We start from the raw sequence: 17729 nt of genomic DNA on the forward strand, positions 1-17729 counted from the left end.
GAGTATTTATAAGCCATCTTTGTTTGTAGAACATTTGTTAACCAGTCTATCAAAACCTGTTAGGTTTGATTCTCTAGTTCAATATTTAAACACCTGGACCAACTGTAAATAGGTTAAAGGCATAACTGCTTCCTTGTAACAGGAACAGCTTTAGTGACAGCTGGTAGGCTGCACAGTTAGACTTCAGTAGAGACAACTTTCTCACTGCTAAGCACTTACAATCACAATATTATATTCTGTAACACATTCTGGTTTTCAGATCCACATAACATAACATTTTACCTCACACTTTTTGATTGTGAGGGTGTCACAATCCAGTCACTGAGGGTAAGGGTGTCTTCAGTCCAATCACTAACCACTCCCAGATCTGCTTAGCTGCAGCAAAGTTGTTGTGTGCAGTAGGTGAAATATTATTCTAAAACCACTTACTTGAGAGTAAGCCTGCCCCGCTTACTCTCAGTAGGACTTACTTCTGAGGACACGTGCTTAGAATTGCACTGCACTAATGTGCAGATGGCCGAGCCCAGGCCAACCTTGGATCCAGGATTCTATGTGGCCTTGTCACTGTGCAACAACTATGTTTGTGAATGATTACAGCAGTCAAATCAGACTATCAGAGGTACTACTCATCCTCTTCCTGTTGTTCGTTGATTTGGGACGCCTGGAGTACATCCCCCCCCTTTTTTATTTGTAGTGTTGAAAATTTAAATAAAAATCAGTTTAAAAATACCTTGAGTACCGTGACACCTGTTCTTGTTTTCCTGTAAAGCAGGGCTGGACAACTTGTAGGCTGACAACATCTGGAGGGCCACAACTTCCATCATCCTGCACCACTGAATGCACAGGTTGCAGGCTAGGGCTGATGGGGGTTGTATTTCAGCAGCATCTGGAGGGCCACAAGTTGCCCACCCCTGCTGTAAAGTAAGCAGAATAAAAGAGGGCATGCTATGGTCCCTGCTTTGTCCCCTTCATATCTACCATAGGGTATTTCTTACTGCTATCTGGTTGTGGAACATTGCCTAGCGAAGGGTTGGGGAAGCTCCAAGCCTGTCTGAATAAAAAATGTCTTTGCCTGCTGGCAGAAAGTCATCAGAGATGGAACTAGCTTGGCCTCCTTTGGCAGGGAGTTCAGAGTCCTGAGGCGACTACCAAGAAGGCCCATGCATATATCTTTGCATATACTGGTCCCCTCCCAGGTTTAATTACTGGCATCTCCAGTTTAAATGATGTCCACTGTCAGAGCTGGGAAAGCCGCTGTCTGAAAGCCCATAATGCTGCTGCCTGCCAGTGAAAACAGTACTGGGCTATGTGGACTGACAGATGGTCTGAACTGGTATAAGACCACTCCTTATATCACATCCCAAGCTACAGGGGAGACATCGCTCAGCAGTATAGCAAAAGACTGAAAATCAGTCCTCAAAATTTCCACCTTAAAGGATCACAGAGAACAAGCCTTAAGAAGACCCCTGCCTGAGACCCCATAGAGAGAATGCTACCCAGCACAGAAAATCATAGGTTCTAGTGAGAGATTTTGCTCATTTCTATATGCCTGTAAGTTCCTGACTAGAGGGAAAACTACAAGTCTAGGCCTCTCAAGAACTAACTAGGTGCATGTATAAAAGGAGTTACTGGCAAATGGGTTTCAAATAGGAAAGAAAAATAGGGAAATAACTGCTTCCTTACAGAAATTGTACCTTTACAGCAATTATTAAAACATATTGATAACATCTAAACTATAATATTACATTCTAATGTAAATGTTTAAATAAACAATATATGTTAACTTCTCAAATCAGTCTCCCTGCCTGTCTATCCCATGCCTATACCTACTAGAAAGACCTTTGGTCTGATTTTGTACCAAGGGCCAAAACACATGTGGCAAAGATCTGTAATCAGATTTCATGACTTTTAAAAAAGATTTAAGGCAGCCATGGGTACTTTAACTTTGATCAGAGCAGGGGCACAGGGATCTTAAGGCAAACAAGCAAGGAAGAAGTAAGTCCCCCTCCCCTGAATATTCTATTGTGTGCCTATACACATGCTTAGCATACAGGAGGTCCTAGATTCACTCCTTGGCATCTCCACTTAAAAGGATTGGGTAGTAGTAAATTGGAATACTCCTTTGCTGGAGACCCTGGAGAACTCCTGAGGGTCGGAACAGACAATACTGGGCTAGCTGGACCAATGATCTAAGGCAAATATGCATGTTCATAGCAACCTGAGAGGGATGATTGAGATTGGACCAGTGGTGAAAGGCTAAACATCCCCTCCACCGGGGACCATTGTTCCAATCAAAATCAGAGCACCCCACCGCTGCTTTAAAGTAACTCTTTTAAGAATTCGGGAGGAAATCTTGTGCCTTAAATGTGGTTTGGCTCTTTGGCAGCTCCTTATAATCACGTGAAAACAAACTCTCATGCTCCCAGTTCCCAGTATTAAGCAGTCGCAGCCAAATATTTGTATTCAAAGCCAGTCCAACTTCCTCCTTACAGACCGCAGGAATCTCAAACACAGCCTGATGTCATCTTAGCCAATCGGAGAGAGAGACAGAGACAGAGAATGGGTTAAACAGTGACGCATCCAGGTGGAGAGAGGAAAGTGAAACTTAACTTCTGGCTCCTTGGAAGAGCGAATTATGGATGCAAACATCCTCCTAAGGCAGCTGAGCAAGGAAGCTTTCTGCTCAATCTGCCAGGAGTATTTCAAAGACCCCGTGTCCATCCACTGTGGTCACAATTTCTGCCAAGCCTGCATTACTCAGTGCTGGGGGGAATGGGAAACAAATGTGTCCTGTCCCCAGTGTGGAAAAAGCAGCCAGCAAAAGAGCTCCAGAGAGAACCAGAATCTGGCAAGAATTGTAGAAATTGTCAAATGCCTGAATCTCGACGCGCTGGAAGATGGGAGGATGTGTGAGAAACACTCGGAACTTCTGAAAGTCTTCTGTAAAGATGATAAAATCCCCATTTGCCTGGTGTGTGATCTATCCAAGGAGCACCGACATCATACTGTGATTCCTATAGAGGAAGCAGCTCAGGATTACAAGGTAGATTGTTGTCCTTCAGCGATGATTAGCATGTGTGATAAGTGGGGGGTGGGTGGGGATGGTAGAATCCCAAAGGCCTAGCCAGAGCTTGGGTGGGCAGCCTATAACATGCCCCATGATGATTTGCAACGCACTGGCATTCCATGTGCAGGAGATGAGACTAGTCAGCAAAGAAGCTGCAGCAGTTCCTTGAAAGTATAATGGTGGATCTGCGGTAGATCCATGTCTGTAGTGGATCTGAGGTGCCAGAGTTATAAAATATGTTGGAGACTGGGAAATGCTACAGAAATAAATTACATATAATGATTATGATTCCTCTCTCTCCCCCCCATATAAATCCCACTTCAATAATTTTTCTGTTCAAAAGGAACGATTTCAGATGGAACTGAAGACTTGGAAGCAAAGGAGAGAAACACTCCAGGCACTGAAGCTGGCAGAAGAGAGACAAAGCTGGAAATCTCTGGTAAGGCAGAAGTTCTCAAAGGGCAGCTTGGTATAGGGTTGCGTGCTTCCCTGCACCCTCTCTGTCAGGGCTTTTGTGCTTGTAACAGCTGATTGGCAGGAAGAGCATCAACAGATGATGCTTTCCCCAGCATGAATACTCATGACCCTCTGCTAGGGGCAGTATAGAAATAAAATTAATAATGATGATGTGGTGGTGGTGGTGGGGAAGGCTAAATCTGAAAAATTTTGTACCTGTTAATGGCTCAGGAGCTCTGCCAGAAAAAAATGGGGGGGGGGCAACATTATTGGTTGGGTGTCCACTAGTGAGTTCACAAAAGCTACAGATCCTGCACTAGATGGGGTGTGTCTGTCTTAGTATGGGTGGCAGGAAGAAGTTGGGAAGGCAGTTTTCTTTGTCACTCACTACAGTATTGTAAACCTGCATTATGCCCATAAGAAACGTTACAGCCTCAAAGTTGTCTGGGTGTGCTTCTGTGCTTGCTTGTAAGCCTGTGTGTTTCGTTTTAAGGCTGATTTATTTTCAGGAGGAGGAGAAGGAAGTCGCTTTCTCTTCTGTTTCTCCTTGGGACAGCTTGGTGCTACTCTTTTGCATGTGAACCATCTGCACATGCACGGAGCAGCACAATGATTCTGCTCCCAAGGAAGGGCCTGGCCCACTGTTGACTTCTAAGAAGATGTACTTTCTGGTATGCCAGCCCGCCTTTTCAAACAATAGACTGTCATGCTTACACAGGAGGAATTCTCGCTGGTTATGCCTGTTTGTTGCTTTAAAGCAGGGGTAGAAAACCTGTGGCCCTCCAGATGTTGTTGGACTGCAACTCCCATCATCCATCACCATTGGCTATGTTGGCTAGGGCTGGTGGAAATTGCAGTCCACGAACATCTGGGGCCCCAAGGTTAGGAAAGGCTGCTTTCAAGGATCAGAGATATCCCATAGCTTGTTTATTTAGAGAACATGTTTTATTGGATGACCCTATAAACAGAGTTTGGCTGAGCACCGAAGAATTGATGCTTTCGAACTGTGGTGCTGGAGAAGACTCTTACGAGTCCCCTGGACTGCAAGGAGGTCAAATCAGTCAATCCTAAAGGAAATCAACCCTGACTGCTCATTGGAAGGACAGATACTGAAGCTGAAGCTCAACTGTTTTGGCCACCTAATGCGAAGAGAAAACTCCCTGGAAAAGACCCTGATGCTGGGAAAGACTGAAGGCAAAAGGAGAAGGGGATGGCAGAGGATGAGATGGCTAGAAAGCATCACCGAGGCAATGAATATGGACTTCAGCATGCTCCAGGAGAGAGCGGAGGACAGGAAGGCCTGGCGTGCTATGGTCCATGGGGTCATGAAGAGTCGGACACGACTGAACAACAACAACAAACAGAGTTAATGAACAAATGAAATGTTTTGTCCTGAATCAACAATCTCACCCCTTTGAGTTTGTTTACAGTGGCAACGGGTGCCAGGGTGTCTTAGCCATAACTCTTCCTTTTTCTGTATCTCTCAAGGGGAAGACAGATGTAACATTTGTAGGCCAGTGGGGCTGCTCTGGAAGTACCTTCACTGTGTCCGTTCCAAACGTATCTTTCCTCTCCAGGGTTGGGTTCTGGGAAAAAAAAAAGTGTTTTAAGTTTTAAACAGAAGCCAGCTGTTCACAGTACTGAATTAGCTCCCCACGCTGGGATGTCACCCCACAATTGCTGAAGCAGTTTTGCAATTTTCATTTTTCCACTTAAAAAAAGGATGAGAGAAGCATTCATGTGACAGTTGCTTTACCACTCCCCCCCCCCCACTTTAATGTTGGGCACTGGAGAGACAAAGCCGACACCTGAAATAGTATTCCATTCATTGGTATGCACATCTGTCACATTAGTTGGAAAGCCAGGAAGGAGCTGAATTCATTCCTGTGGCTGAGGGATCTGCTACAAGTTCTCTTTTTATATTATGACTGTCTTCAGCCTCAAGCCACTGTGTGCTTACATAACGTTCTGTGGCATATGCCCTAGTCCAGAGGTTCTCTCAAACTATATTGTCAGTATGCTGGCAACCATCGATTACCTGTCTACTGTGTATATAGTCAGATTTCTGTTAAAACTAGATACCATCTAGAGCAAGCTCAGTACTTCACTGTCGATATGGGTGATACAGAATTCTGTTTCTTACAAAACAGTCTCTGACAAGATTTGTCTTTTTTATTACAAAAGTTTCAGCATAACAGTACTAAATACAAGAGGTAATGCATGCATAAATTCAAACACATGAAACATCCAACATCATTCTAAACAAGTCTTCTAAGCAGAGTGAAGTACATTTGCCAGTTCTCAGTGTTAAGAAATATCCAGCTTACCAGGTTGATTCTACAGGTAACACGTTGGCAGAAGCTGATCCTAAAGAACAGCTTCCACTGTTGCATGTTCTGAGTCTCTTTTATATGCTTTTTGGATGCTATAAAATATGTTCAAACTATTTTTTACTACAATTTACGTTTCTTATCTAAGAATTTGAAAGATAGCATTTCTACCTTAAATCTTCATATGTCTACATAAGATTATTGAATAATTAGTTTCTTATCAAGAGTAATGTGCATAACATACTTATGCAAACATTTTATTTCTTTGACATGTTACAGGTATGTTTGTGACACAAAAATATTTCTCTGCTATCATCCTATCTTGTGAGCTTGTTTTTTTTTTATTACATATTTATGATCTGGAATTAGGTTTTTGGTTACTTATCTGACAGCCCATCTGGCCTCATTCTGTAGCTACTTGTTTAATGGTACCTGCTTTAACTCTGCTAAGTGAAAGTCATAACTATAAATTTAACATTGCCACCTCCTTATCTGGAATCCTTTCTAATCTGCTAATGATCAGTCTCTAATGGCCTGGCACTACTGTCTCTCATCTGGCAAACCTCAGAGATGAGACACTTTTACTACCTGTGGGTCAGAAGGCTAAACTGTGTTGCATTAGCCATTTGGATCCCATTTTTAATCCCGGATTCCCTTGGAGGCATTTGATTATAGCATTTCCTAACTGGGCAGCAGGGTTAGATGATGACAATATGAAAGATTTGCCTCATCTGCCACAGAAGCAATTCACTCAACTCTGCCTCTCAACTCTTACAGTCACATATTTCAAGGCAAAACATATAATGCAAGAGGCCCGTTATCTAGGAGCTCTTTCAGATGTGTTGAAATTGCATTCATTTTGGATGAATCCCTTAGGAATAAAGGAAGCTACCTTATACTGAGTCAGACCACGGGTCCATTTAGCCCAGTATTGTCTACATTGACCGGCAGCAGCTCGTCAGGGTTTCAGGCAACATCTCCTATCCCTACCTGGAGATGCTGGGGATTGAATCTGGGGCCTTCTGCATGGAAAGCAGGGGCTCTACACTGAACTATGGGCCACAGTGATGTACAGCTTGAAGTGAGAGAATGCATAGATATATTATAGGATTAAAAATCCCTTAATGTGACATATTAAGGGCTACTTATCTGTGTTAACTGACCTTGTGAACATATCCTAAGTTTTGCTCATATGTTGCTAATGAAAAATGGAATGGCAATCTGGATGTTGCTCCGTCCTCTCTTGTCATGATCATGGATGTTTATCTATCAGCGTCAGGAAATAATTTTCTCCACACATCAGGGGTACTCCCTGGGTCCTTTTGGGGTGCTTGGGAATGATTCTGTGCATGTTTCTGTTGTCCTACTCAGTCTCTTTTTTCAATCTGCTCATTAAAGGAAAAGTTAGAGAATGAAGGGAAGAAGATTGTGTCTGAATTTGAGCAGCTACATCAATTTCTGGATGATCAAGAAGAACTCTTGCTGGCTAGGCTGGAACAGCTGGAGAAGGATGTGATAAAAGAGGAGAAGACAATCACTTCCGGGCTCTCAGAGGAGATTTCCAATCTTAGTGACCTCCTCAGCGAGATAGAAGCAAAGTATAAACAGCCAGTGAGTGAATTCCTCCAGGTGCGAACATAGATCTTTCCTCTGGGGACTGAAGAGCTGCCATAACTAGGGAAGCTGTTGGATGGTGTGAAGATGCACCTCTGGTCCTCCCAAATGCTTTTTTGGGGAGATTCAGAGGATGAGTTCTTCTTGCACTCGGGGTCTAACTGGAAAAGGTCTGATCCAGATCAGACTGATTTAGGGTGCAGTCCTATGCAAGTTCAGCTAGAAAAAAAGGCCTACAAGCCCCAGCATGCCCCAGCCAGCATGCTGGGAGTTGTAGGACTTTTTTTTGTCTAAACTTGCATAGGACTGCACCCTTAGTGAACTTTATACGTCGCTTCCACATGTGGCTTGTCTTTCTTGCTTGAATTAGCTGGAGATAGCTAATCCATGGATAATTCACACAACCTTGGCAGATCTACAGACAGCAACTGGGGTGGCGGGGTGGTTGCGTGGTTGCAGGGTCACTTTCTGGGGATCTGATGTGGGGTCGCAGATCTGCTGCCTTGTAAGGAGTACCCCTCTGTTGTATACAGTCAGGGCAAGAAATATTGGAACAAGGATAACTGTTTTGGCAGTTGGCCTCAGTACACCACCACATTGAAGTTGAAAGGAAACACACCCAGCTGGGAGTGAAGTCAGGACTTTCAGCTGTAATTCAAGAGGTTTGACAAAAGTGGGGCACTAACCATTCAGGAAGGACAGCCAATGGCATACAGACACACCCATCATTGGTGGCCCATGAGTAATGGAACGAATGGCTTTCAAGCAGCTGCATGGCCAGGTGTGGCCTGTTTCCTGGGTACCCCATGACCCATCAAGCAGATAAAAGGCCTGGAGGTGGTTCTGAGTGTTACATTTGCATTTGGTAGCTGTTCACTGGAACTCCCAACATGGGGTCCAAAGAGGTGTCCATGCGAGTGAAGGGGGCCATCATTAGGCTGAGGAAACAAAATAAACCCATCAGAGAGATAGCAAAAACATTGGGAGTGGCCAACACAACAGTTTGGAACATCCAGAAAAAGAAGGAATTAACTGGCAAGCTCAGCAACAGCAAAAGGCCTAGCAGACCATGGAAGACAACTAAAGTGGATGACCGCAGAATTCTGCTCATGGTGAAGAGGAACCCTTTCACAACATCTAGCCAGGTCAAGAACGCTCTTGAGGAGGTAGGCATGTCATTGTCAACATCTACAGTCAAGAGACAGCTTTATGAATGTAAATACAGAGGCTTCACAACAAGGTGCAAACCACTGGTAACGCTCAAGAACCAAAAGGCCAGATTAGCCTTTGCCAGCAAACACCTTAAAAAGCCTGCCCAGTTCTGGAATAAGATTCTTTGGACTGATGAAACCAAGATTAACTTGTACCAGAATGATGGGAAGAGAAAAGTATGGAGAAGGAAAGGAACAGTTAATGATCCAAAGCATACCACATCAGCTGTCAAACATGGTGGAGGCAGTGTTATGGCATGGGCATGTATGGCTGTCAATGGAGCCGGGTCACTGGTGTTTATTGATGACCTGACTGCTGATAAAAGCAGCAAGATGAATTCTGAAGTGTATAGGGCTATACTTCCTGCTCAGATTCAGCCGAATGCTGCCAAACTGATAGGACGCCGCTTCATATTGCAGATGGAGAATGACCCAAAACATACAGCAAAAGCTACCCAAGAGTTTCTGAAGGCAAAGAAGTGGGATGTTCTTCAATGGCCAAGTCAGTCACCTGATCTCAACCCAATAGAACATGCTTTTCACTTACTGAAGACAAGACTGAAGGCAGAAAGACCCACAAACAAGCAGCAGCTGAAGACAGCTGCAGTAAAGGCCTGGCAAAGCATCTTGAGGGAGGAAACTCAGCATTTGGTCATGTCCATGGGTTCCAGACTGACTGAACAGGATTTTCATCCAGGTATTAAAGGCGATCCTTAAGTCTGAAATGATGTTGGTTTGTTCCATTACTCATGGGCCACCAATGATGGGGGCGTGTGTATGCCACTGGCTGTATTTCCTGAATGGTTAGTGCCCCACTTTTGTCCAACCCCCTTGAATTACAGCTGAAAGTCCTGACTTCGCTCCCAGCTGGGTGTGTTTCCTTTCAACTTCAATGTGGTGGTGTACAGAGGCCAACTGCCAAAACAGTTATCCTTGCTCCAATATTTCTGGCCCTGACTGTATTTCTGGACAAGGCACATGTTATCAATAGCACCATAAGGTCTCTAGTGTTCTCTCATTCAACGGAAACCTAACCCAGATACTGCTACCTTGGAACTTCTAAACAGTCCGAGAAATGGGGAGTTGTAAACCTGGGTGCTTCCGGATGGAGGGCTCCTAGTGCTATTCCACCTTTTCTTCCTTAATGGATTTTTTTGTGGTAAGAAATAAGGCAGAAGAAGTGGTGGGAAAACACAGGAGGGTTATGCATGGAAGACAACATCATCTAGGTCCCCCATAAAGTGCCATTTTTGAGGCAGGGTGATGGCGCAATAAAAACCCCATCTGGAAGCGCTGACTGTTACTATTAAGGGGGAAAGCCTTTAATAAGTAGGGTATTCAAGATACCTTGGGCCCTAAATGGTGCAAAGAACCCAAGTGCCCCCATGTTACTTTTTGTTCTGGGGGATTTATTGTTTTATGGCATAGATTAGGAGAGTGCTGGTCAGTAAGAGGTCCAAGGAGGACTCTGGCAGCTAGACCTTGTGACACCTGGAGGGGAGGCTGGGTTCTCAAGGATTCAGCTTTTAGTTGGGGCCAGTTATCTGTAGCCTCAAGGTCATAAATTACTCAGGCCCACAAGGGAGTATAGAGTGGCTGCAGCTGGCAGGGTGTGAATCATGCCACCCCTCTATGATTCCCCTCAGAAAGGGAGGTGGGGGGAAGAGTGGCCAAGCCAGGCCTGGATATGGTAGAAAGCTGGGAAGGGATTTTAGCCCAATGCCCTTTGTTCTCCGTCTGGTCCAGAGGAGGAGGTGTTTAGATCTGGTGCAGCTTAAGACTGAAAGGACCCCTACGACCAGTAAGTAGCATAGGCCAGTTAGCGTGTTTTTATTTTGTCTGTATTGGGTTTCCAACAGTCAGTGATATTCTAGAATTCTTGTAACCTTCTTTAGATTGTACTCTTTTCCCATCCCCTTTCCCTAACCTGTAAATAAACTACCTCAAATATTTGTGCTGGTATTTCCCATTGAGGTCAGCACTGACTCCAGTGTAAATCTGATCGGTGTTACCCAGCTGTTTGTTTGGTCTGAGCTCAAGTTGCTGGGGAAGCCGTTTTGGGCCCTGTTCCTTGAGCCCAGGAGGCCATACGTCAGGGAGGTTCCTCCGAGTCCCAGGTGTGGGGCTGAGGATGTGGTGTCAGCACACTACGATGTGGCTGGGAAGAATAACGTTGCCCCCTGCCTTCCTTTACATATGGGAAGCCTCCTTATGTCACCTGGGGTTTAAGCCCAAACATTCATGGGAAAGATGCAAGTGTTGTCCGTCTGCATACAGGCCGTCATCTGGCAAGGCCCTGTTCAGGAGAAAGTAAGAGCAGGAATGGTTTTGTATGATTAGCATGATCTCTCTTTCCGTTCTGTCTCCCACCTCTAGGATCTCAAAAACACCTTAAGCAGGTAGGTGATTCCTCCATGCTTTTTCAATCCTTAGGCCTAGCAAACCTAAAGGCGATAGTTTCCTGCTTGAAAACTAAAGCTGAAATAGGCAACTTGTTTTCTCATGCGTTCTGACTAGCGCCACAGACAGGAGTGCTATTGTTTATTTTTTCTATGTACTGTTTGGTGCAACTTGCCTGAGAACTTTTTTTTTACACTTAGCATGATCTAACCTAGTTCAATTGAAGACAGGGGATTTTCCCACCATGCTGAGGAACACCTTTTTTTCTTCTCCCTCGCTTTCTTGGGCTTAACATTCTGCCTGGAAGAAAAGGGCTACCGCTCAGCAACAGAGCACTGCATGCAGAAGGCCCCAGGTTCAATCCCTGGCATCTCCACTTAAAAAAGGATAAGGTAGCAAATGATGAGGAAGATTTCTGCTTCAGACCCTAGAGGGCACATGGGCAACCTGCCAACCACTTGTGGCCCTCGGAGGCCTTCCATGTGGCCCATCCCAAGTTCTCAAGGTCCTGCTGCCGTGTTCCTCCTTCCCGTTGAGTTCATGTTCCACCAAACCTGCCATTCAGCTGTTTGGTGGGCTTGAGGGAGCACAATTGTGCTGGGAAGAGAACACATGGGGATGACTCTTCCTGCATGCTGCTTTCCCCAGCACAACTACGCTCCTACAAGCCTGCCAAATACCTCTTTCGTGAGCTTGCAGGAACATGATTATTGTGCCAGAGAGGCCAGCACGTGGGGAGCATTCACAAATAACGGGTAAAGCCATAAAACACACATATAATAAAACATAACGTGAAACAGAGAACAAATGAAAACAGCCACAGAATAAACCCAAAGTCAAATCAACAGCAGAGGACAACAGTAGTCCATGGATCTAAAAAAGCATAAAGACATTTTTAAAACTGGAAGCCTAAAAAGCATGGGAGACTAAAAAAGGTCCTCACTTGGTGCCCCAAAGACCAGAACATAAGCGTCAGGCAAGTCTCTTTAGGGAGGGCATTCCATAACCAGGACGCATTGAATTGACAGGTTGACTCATTCTGGCCACCACAGCTACAGAGGCTTGTGGTGGGATCTTCCTCTCAAACCAAGATTGTGGGGTCCATGCTAGGGTGTAAGAGTCCCACTGACTCAGCTTCCGCCTCCTCCAAGGATGTGCAGTGTGGATCAGGTTCTGGTTGATGGGACATGACAAGGGATGGACAGCGGCAGGGAAGGAGCAAAAAGGCCCCTTACTGCACTGCTTCTCTGGAGGCACCGTGGTTGGAGAGGCATCAGAGCGGGAAGGGGTGGACCGAAGAGAGAGTCTCCTTCACTCCCTTTCTCTGACCTGCCCCCTCACCCACTGTATTTGTTTTAAAAGCCCCACTTATTTATTATCATCTATGTAATGTGTCATCACCTGCAGTAGCTGCCCAACCACTACTGATGGCCACGTTTCACAGAATCATAGAAGAGTAGGGTTCAAAGGGGCCTACAAGACCATCGAGTCCAACCCCCTGCTCAGTGCAGGAATCCAAGTCAGAGCATCCCTGACAGATGGCACTCATGAAAACATTGGCTCCTTGTTCCGTGATATGCTTACTCTGGAATGATTAACGCCCAAGGTGGGAAAGCCTTGGGTTTGAGAATTCCCAGTCCTTTGGTTGAGAAGATCCTTTTCCTGTTCCAGATGTGAAGGTCAGAAGAGCCAGCAGCCAATGGAGCATTCTCGTAATCTGGAGAAGAGAGTGAATACCTTTTCTGAGAAAAGCACGCATCTCCAAGAGATCCTAAGGAAATTCAAAGGTACCAAGGCAGAAAAAGAGGATGTGTGTTTCTGGGCTGTTGAGAGAAATGGAACCAGCAGTAGTTCCCAAACAGTGGGATGGAACAGTTTGGGATCAAGAGGCCATAGATAGGTCTGTGGTAGAATCATCAGAAGAATCAAGGAAGGAGAGAGAGAAGGGTCTATGGCAGATCTACTGGGACTCCTCAGCAGATAAGCTGATGCAAAAGGAGTTCTCTAAATGTGTAACTTTGAACATCAATGGCCTATGCACATCATCCCATGCAATCCAATGTCCATTTCTCCCCTTTTCTTTCCTTCATTCTTTTATCTAGCTGCTCTGTCAATTGAATTGGAAAGCACATCTTTGCTAAAAGAAGAACTGGGAGTTGGGAAAGGCAGGACAAGATTGTTTGAGTTGCCTTATGCTGAGGTGAAGAAAAGAGGTAGAAGAGGTCAGTAGCTGTACACATTCAGGTACAGGAGTTTGCTTGCCATGGGAAGACCATTTTGTTAAAGTGTGCTCTGGCTCTCCCCCTCTTGTGGCATGTGTTTAGGAACAGAGGCAGGGCTGGCCCAGGACCTTTTGCTTCCTGATGCCCCTGCCAAATCCACACACAGAAGTCAAATGAACTGGCAAGATTCAACTGCTAGTCCGTTTGACTTCTATATCAACTGCCAGTCCATTTGACTTCTGTCTGTTTGACAACATCCTTATCCAAACCTGAGGGCCACAGGCTAAGGGCTAAAAGTATGCTACGGTAACTACGTAGCATGCAGATGGGCCTCACTTTCTTTTTTTACTTCCAAATAAGCTCATTGGGCCTGATCCCTCTCAGCCACTTTCCCCCCTTAAATTCCACCCCGCCTTCGGGGGGCTAAAACGAGAGAGAAAACTCCATTGATGCCAATGGAGCTTTTCTTTTTCTAGCCCCTGAATGCAGGGGGCGTGTGTGTGTGTGTGTGTGTGTGTGTGTGTGTGGAGGTTTAACCCTCTCCTACCCATGATCTCCTACCCACATGCTTACTTGACAGCAGTGGAGGCTGGTGGCTCCAATTTTGGTGGGGCTGTGAATACACCCTGGCTTTCAGTCAGAACTCTAAAGGATCTATCCAAGGTGCTGAACCTATTTTGGGGCTGGGGTTCAGCACCCTGGATAGATCTGTTAGAGCTCTGGCTGGCTGGCTTTGACTGAAACCCAGAATGGATGCACAGCCCCACTGAAATCAGAGTCACCAACCTCCACTGCTTGAAAGTTAAAAAAAAAAGTGAGGATCAGCTGCATGCTGCATATTTAGTATAGCGTGTAGTTTAGCCTTAACATAGGGGGTGCACTGCAGATCGCATGGCACACCCAGCTGTGTCGTCCCGTCACCTTCAACCACAGAATCTGCTGCTTGAGGCGACTGCTTCACTCTGTCTTCCCTGCAGTAACCAGCTCAGTTTGTAACACACTCTCTCCCCTCCCCTCCAAGTGAACGTGACTCTGGATCCAGATACCGCCAACCCCTTCCTCGTCCTCTCGGCGGATCAGAAGAGCGTGAGATTGGGAAACATCTGGCAGGATGTACCTGACAATCCTGAGAGATTCGACACTTATCCCTGCGTGCTGGCCTGCGAGGGACTCATGTCAGGGAGACACTACTGGGAGGTGGAAGTGGGAAGCGGGCGGTACTGGGCTGTGGGCTTTGCCAAAGAATCCGTAAACAGGAAAGGAGAGATCTCCCCTTGCCCTGAGGAGAAGATCTGGGCTCTGCAACAACATGGGGATCGCCTTGAGGCTCTTACCTATCCTGTGACCATCCTGTCCTTGTGCCGCTACCTCAGGAGGGTTCAGGTATTTCTGGACTACGAAGAAGATCGAGTGGCATTTTTTGATGCTGATACGTCAGCTTTGATCTACATTTTTTCACCCGCTGTTTTCAGTCAGGAAAGGATCCTCCCTTGGCTCTGGGTGTGGCCGGGAACTGAACTGAGACTGTACCAGTGAGATTTTCTCCTGGTGTATTGGGCTAATTGCAATGAGGCTGAGTAATATACACACAAAAAATGACTTGTCTAGCCTTGGACAGGGGTAGTTTCTATGTCATTGGTAGAACGACTTTACAGGCTCTGTGCTGCTTGCAAGCCGTTATGTTGTCTAACCCAAGGCAGGGCCGATATGAGGTTGTGAAACAAATCTGAAATTCTCTTAAGAAAAAATCCAAATTCTGTGCCAAATGCAAATCAGTGGTAAATTACACAAACTTTGTGATCATTTTAAGTATGCACACTTTGACAACATTTAGCTCTTTTTAAAAATGGCTAAAGTTAAGAGATCATATAAATCATGTAGGGTTTGATATTAAAGTAAAACATTGCACTTAGATATGGAGTCCATTGAAATTAATATTTTACAAAGCAATTATTTTATTCAGAAAGAAATTCTATGAATCAATAAAGATGAATATTTTATCTATATATTCTCTGTATCATATTTCATTCTAAATTTACAATTTAAGTTTCAGTGGATTTTATAAATCTTGGATTTTTCTTTTCTCAAAGAGTAGGGTAGTGGCAACAGCCCAGGTGTGGGTAAGTGACAGAAAGTTATCAGAGGTGATGAAGTTGGTACTCCAGACCAAATTAGTGCAGATTAAAAAAAAAAAAAGTAAATAGCCATGGGGTGGAGGCTGATAATTATTGGGATTGCAGGAGGTGGGGAGGGGGTGTTTAACGCTTTTCTCCCCTGTTGTGGTCCTGACAAAAATCCCTAATCTGAAGTTGCTCTTTGCTTTGAGAGGCAGTCCCCTTTGGCAGCTGCTCTTTGCAGTGATAAAACATGCAGGTTCAATGCAAAGATAGATACATGTCTAGTTTGGCCTCGAGTCCTACACAGAAGACCTTTCTGTGGTTGCCATCTTTACTAAACAGCAGCCCGAAACAGAGAAATATAGCAGAAATATACATTCTACTGTTTTCTTTGCATGCCAGGAAAAGTTTCACCTGCTTCATGTCTGCATGCCAGGTTGCCCTTAAAGGCCTAGGAGTAAGGCCAGTTGAAAAAGGAGGCAACACTTGTCTCTCAACCCTGCCTCAGGTTATGAGAATTGAGAAGACTGACACACAAGGAGTACTCAGCAGTAGAGGAAGAGGTCAATGTTAAATTTGTAAAGATCATAGAATCCTAGAATAGTAGGGTTGGAAGGTGCCTACAAGACCATTGAGTCCAACCCCCTGCTCAATGCATATTTAAACCCTCCTCCTCGCCCACAGAATATTTGCATAAAAATATCATTTTTCCTGTTTAAAAGAACCTTGAGAGCAAGCTCCTCCACATTTCCTTTCCCTCAATTGCATCACAGGATTTAACTATGTTTATCTAATCAGCATCCAGAGGTGTTGGTGCCGGGGAAGAAAACAACAGCAGGGTTATCACCTGTTAAAAAAGACAACCAGCAGTGCTACTGTGCTTTTTAGAAAAGCCTGATACAGTTTACCAGAGAAGTTCCTGTTGCAACAAAACCACAAAAAAGACTTTTGTGGCAACTTAAAGACTGCCAGTTTTAGGCTGCAATCCTGAACCCACTTCTAGGGTGGCCAGATGCAAAAGAGGACAGGGTTCCTACACCTTTAATAGCTGTCTAGATCTGGGGATTTCAGAAATTACCGCTTCTACACAACTTGGAAAGTCCTGGCCTCTTTTGCATCTGGCCACCCTACTGAGGGTAAACCTAATTAAACTCAGTAGGACTTAGTTCTGGGTGGACATGTTACTATGACATACGCTTCCATACAAGACATACATGCAATCTGATGCTCCTTTATGCAGCTAACAAAATGAACTCTTACATATTATATGCCTCCATAAACCTGTTGCTAGTCTACAATGTGCCACTAGACTTGTTTTTGGAGAAATCTGCCAGGTCAACCCTCCCCCCCCCCCCCTTCCATTCCAGTCTAAAACTACAGGAGCTTTAAGTGCTATTCACTTGAGGCTGTAATCCTGTTTATAGTTCCTTGGGAGCAAGCCCCATTGATCAAAGGGGATTTTCTTCTGAGTGCATTTGCGAGGAATCAGGCTGTAAAGTAGAAATAGGTACATGTATGAGAAGGATATCTTACATAAGAGGTTTTCTAAAAGGGAGTTGTTTTTAGATGGCTGGCCATAAGAGTAGTGTATCTTCCTTCACTGCTCCTTAAAAGTACTTTCCCCTGAGCATGGCTCTGGTCCGGTATCAAAGTTGGAATGAATGGGGAGGTGGGGTATAGGCAAATGGATTATTAGGGAGATATAGTACAGAAACAGGAAGGATTTGGCATTTTCCCCCATTAAGTGGTCCTCGCATCACAGAACCAGGTTTAAAGAAAAAAGGCTGTCTTTTGTAGGTTCCCCTTTTGACTACTGTGGAGTATTCCTGCATTGAGCAGGGGGTTGGACTCGATGGGCTTATAGGCCCCTTCCAACCCTACTATTCTATGATTGTGGAACGCCTGGGAAAGAATGGAGAGGAAATGGTACCAAAGGTTTTATTCTGTTCTCCAAAGCATTTTTTTACTCAGAGGTAAGTCCTGTAAGTCCAGTAAGTCCTGGGTTTTCCCAGTAGTAATGTATGGCTGTGAGAGCTGGACTATAAGGAAGGCTGAGCGCCGAAGAATTGATGCTTTTGAACTGTGGTGCTGGAGAAGACTCTTACGAGTCCCCTGGACTGCAAGGAGGTCAAATCAGTCAATCCTAAAGGAAATCAACCCTGAGTGCTCATTGGAAGGACAGATACTGAAGCTGAAGCTCAAATATTTTGGCCACCTAATGCGAAGAGAAAACTCTCTGGAAAAGACCCTGATGCTGGGAAAGACTGAAGGCAAAAGGAGAAGGGGACGGCAGAGGATGAGATGGCTAGATA

The 17729-nt window shown here is 44.9% G+C and overlaps 1 protein-coding gene across 4 annotated transcripts; it reads left to right on the plus strand.

Annotated features, from left to right (window-relative positions):
* The first annotated feature begins 2617 nt into the window (after positions 1-2617).
* Positions 2618-15309, plus strand: LOC146355208 (E3 ubiquitin-protein ligase TRIM39-like). Of its 4 annotated transcripts, none has more exons than XM_084830342.1 (7): positions 2618-3043; positions 3411-3506; positions 7252-7482; positions 11055-11077; positions 12750-12865; positions 13181-13300; positions 14322-15307. In XM_084830342.1, the coding sequence occupies exons 1-7, from the start codon at positions 2636-2638 to the stop codon at positions 14834-14836; spliced, it is 1509 nt and encodes a 502-aa protein (XP_084686468.1). In that variant the 5' UTR covers positions 2618-2635; the 3' UTR covers positions 14837-15307. The 4 variants fall into 4 exon arrangements, with proteins under 4 accessions (XP_084686468.1, XP_084686469.1, XP_084686470.1 ...); XM_084830343.1 differs by having other exon boundaries at positions 7252-7464; XM_084830344.1 differs by lacking the exon at positions 13181-13300 and having other exon boundaries at positions 14322-15309.
* Positions 15310-17729: the final 2420 nt, after the last annotated feature.

Source organism: Heloderma suspectum, chromosome 2, assembly GCF_057233095.1.
Source record: "Heloderma suspectum isolate Gila_16-S chromosome 2, 16-S_ref, whole genome shotgun sequence".
NCBI lineage: Eukaryota > Metazoa > Chordata > Lepidosauria > Squamata > Helodermatidae > Heloderma > Heloderma suspectum.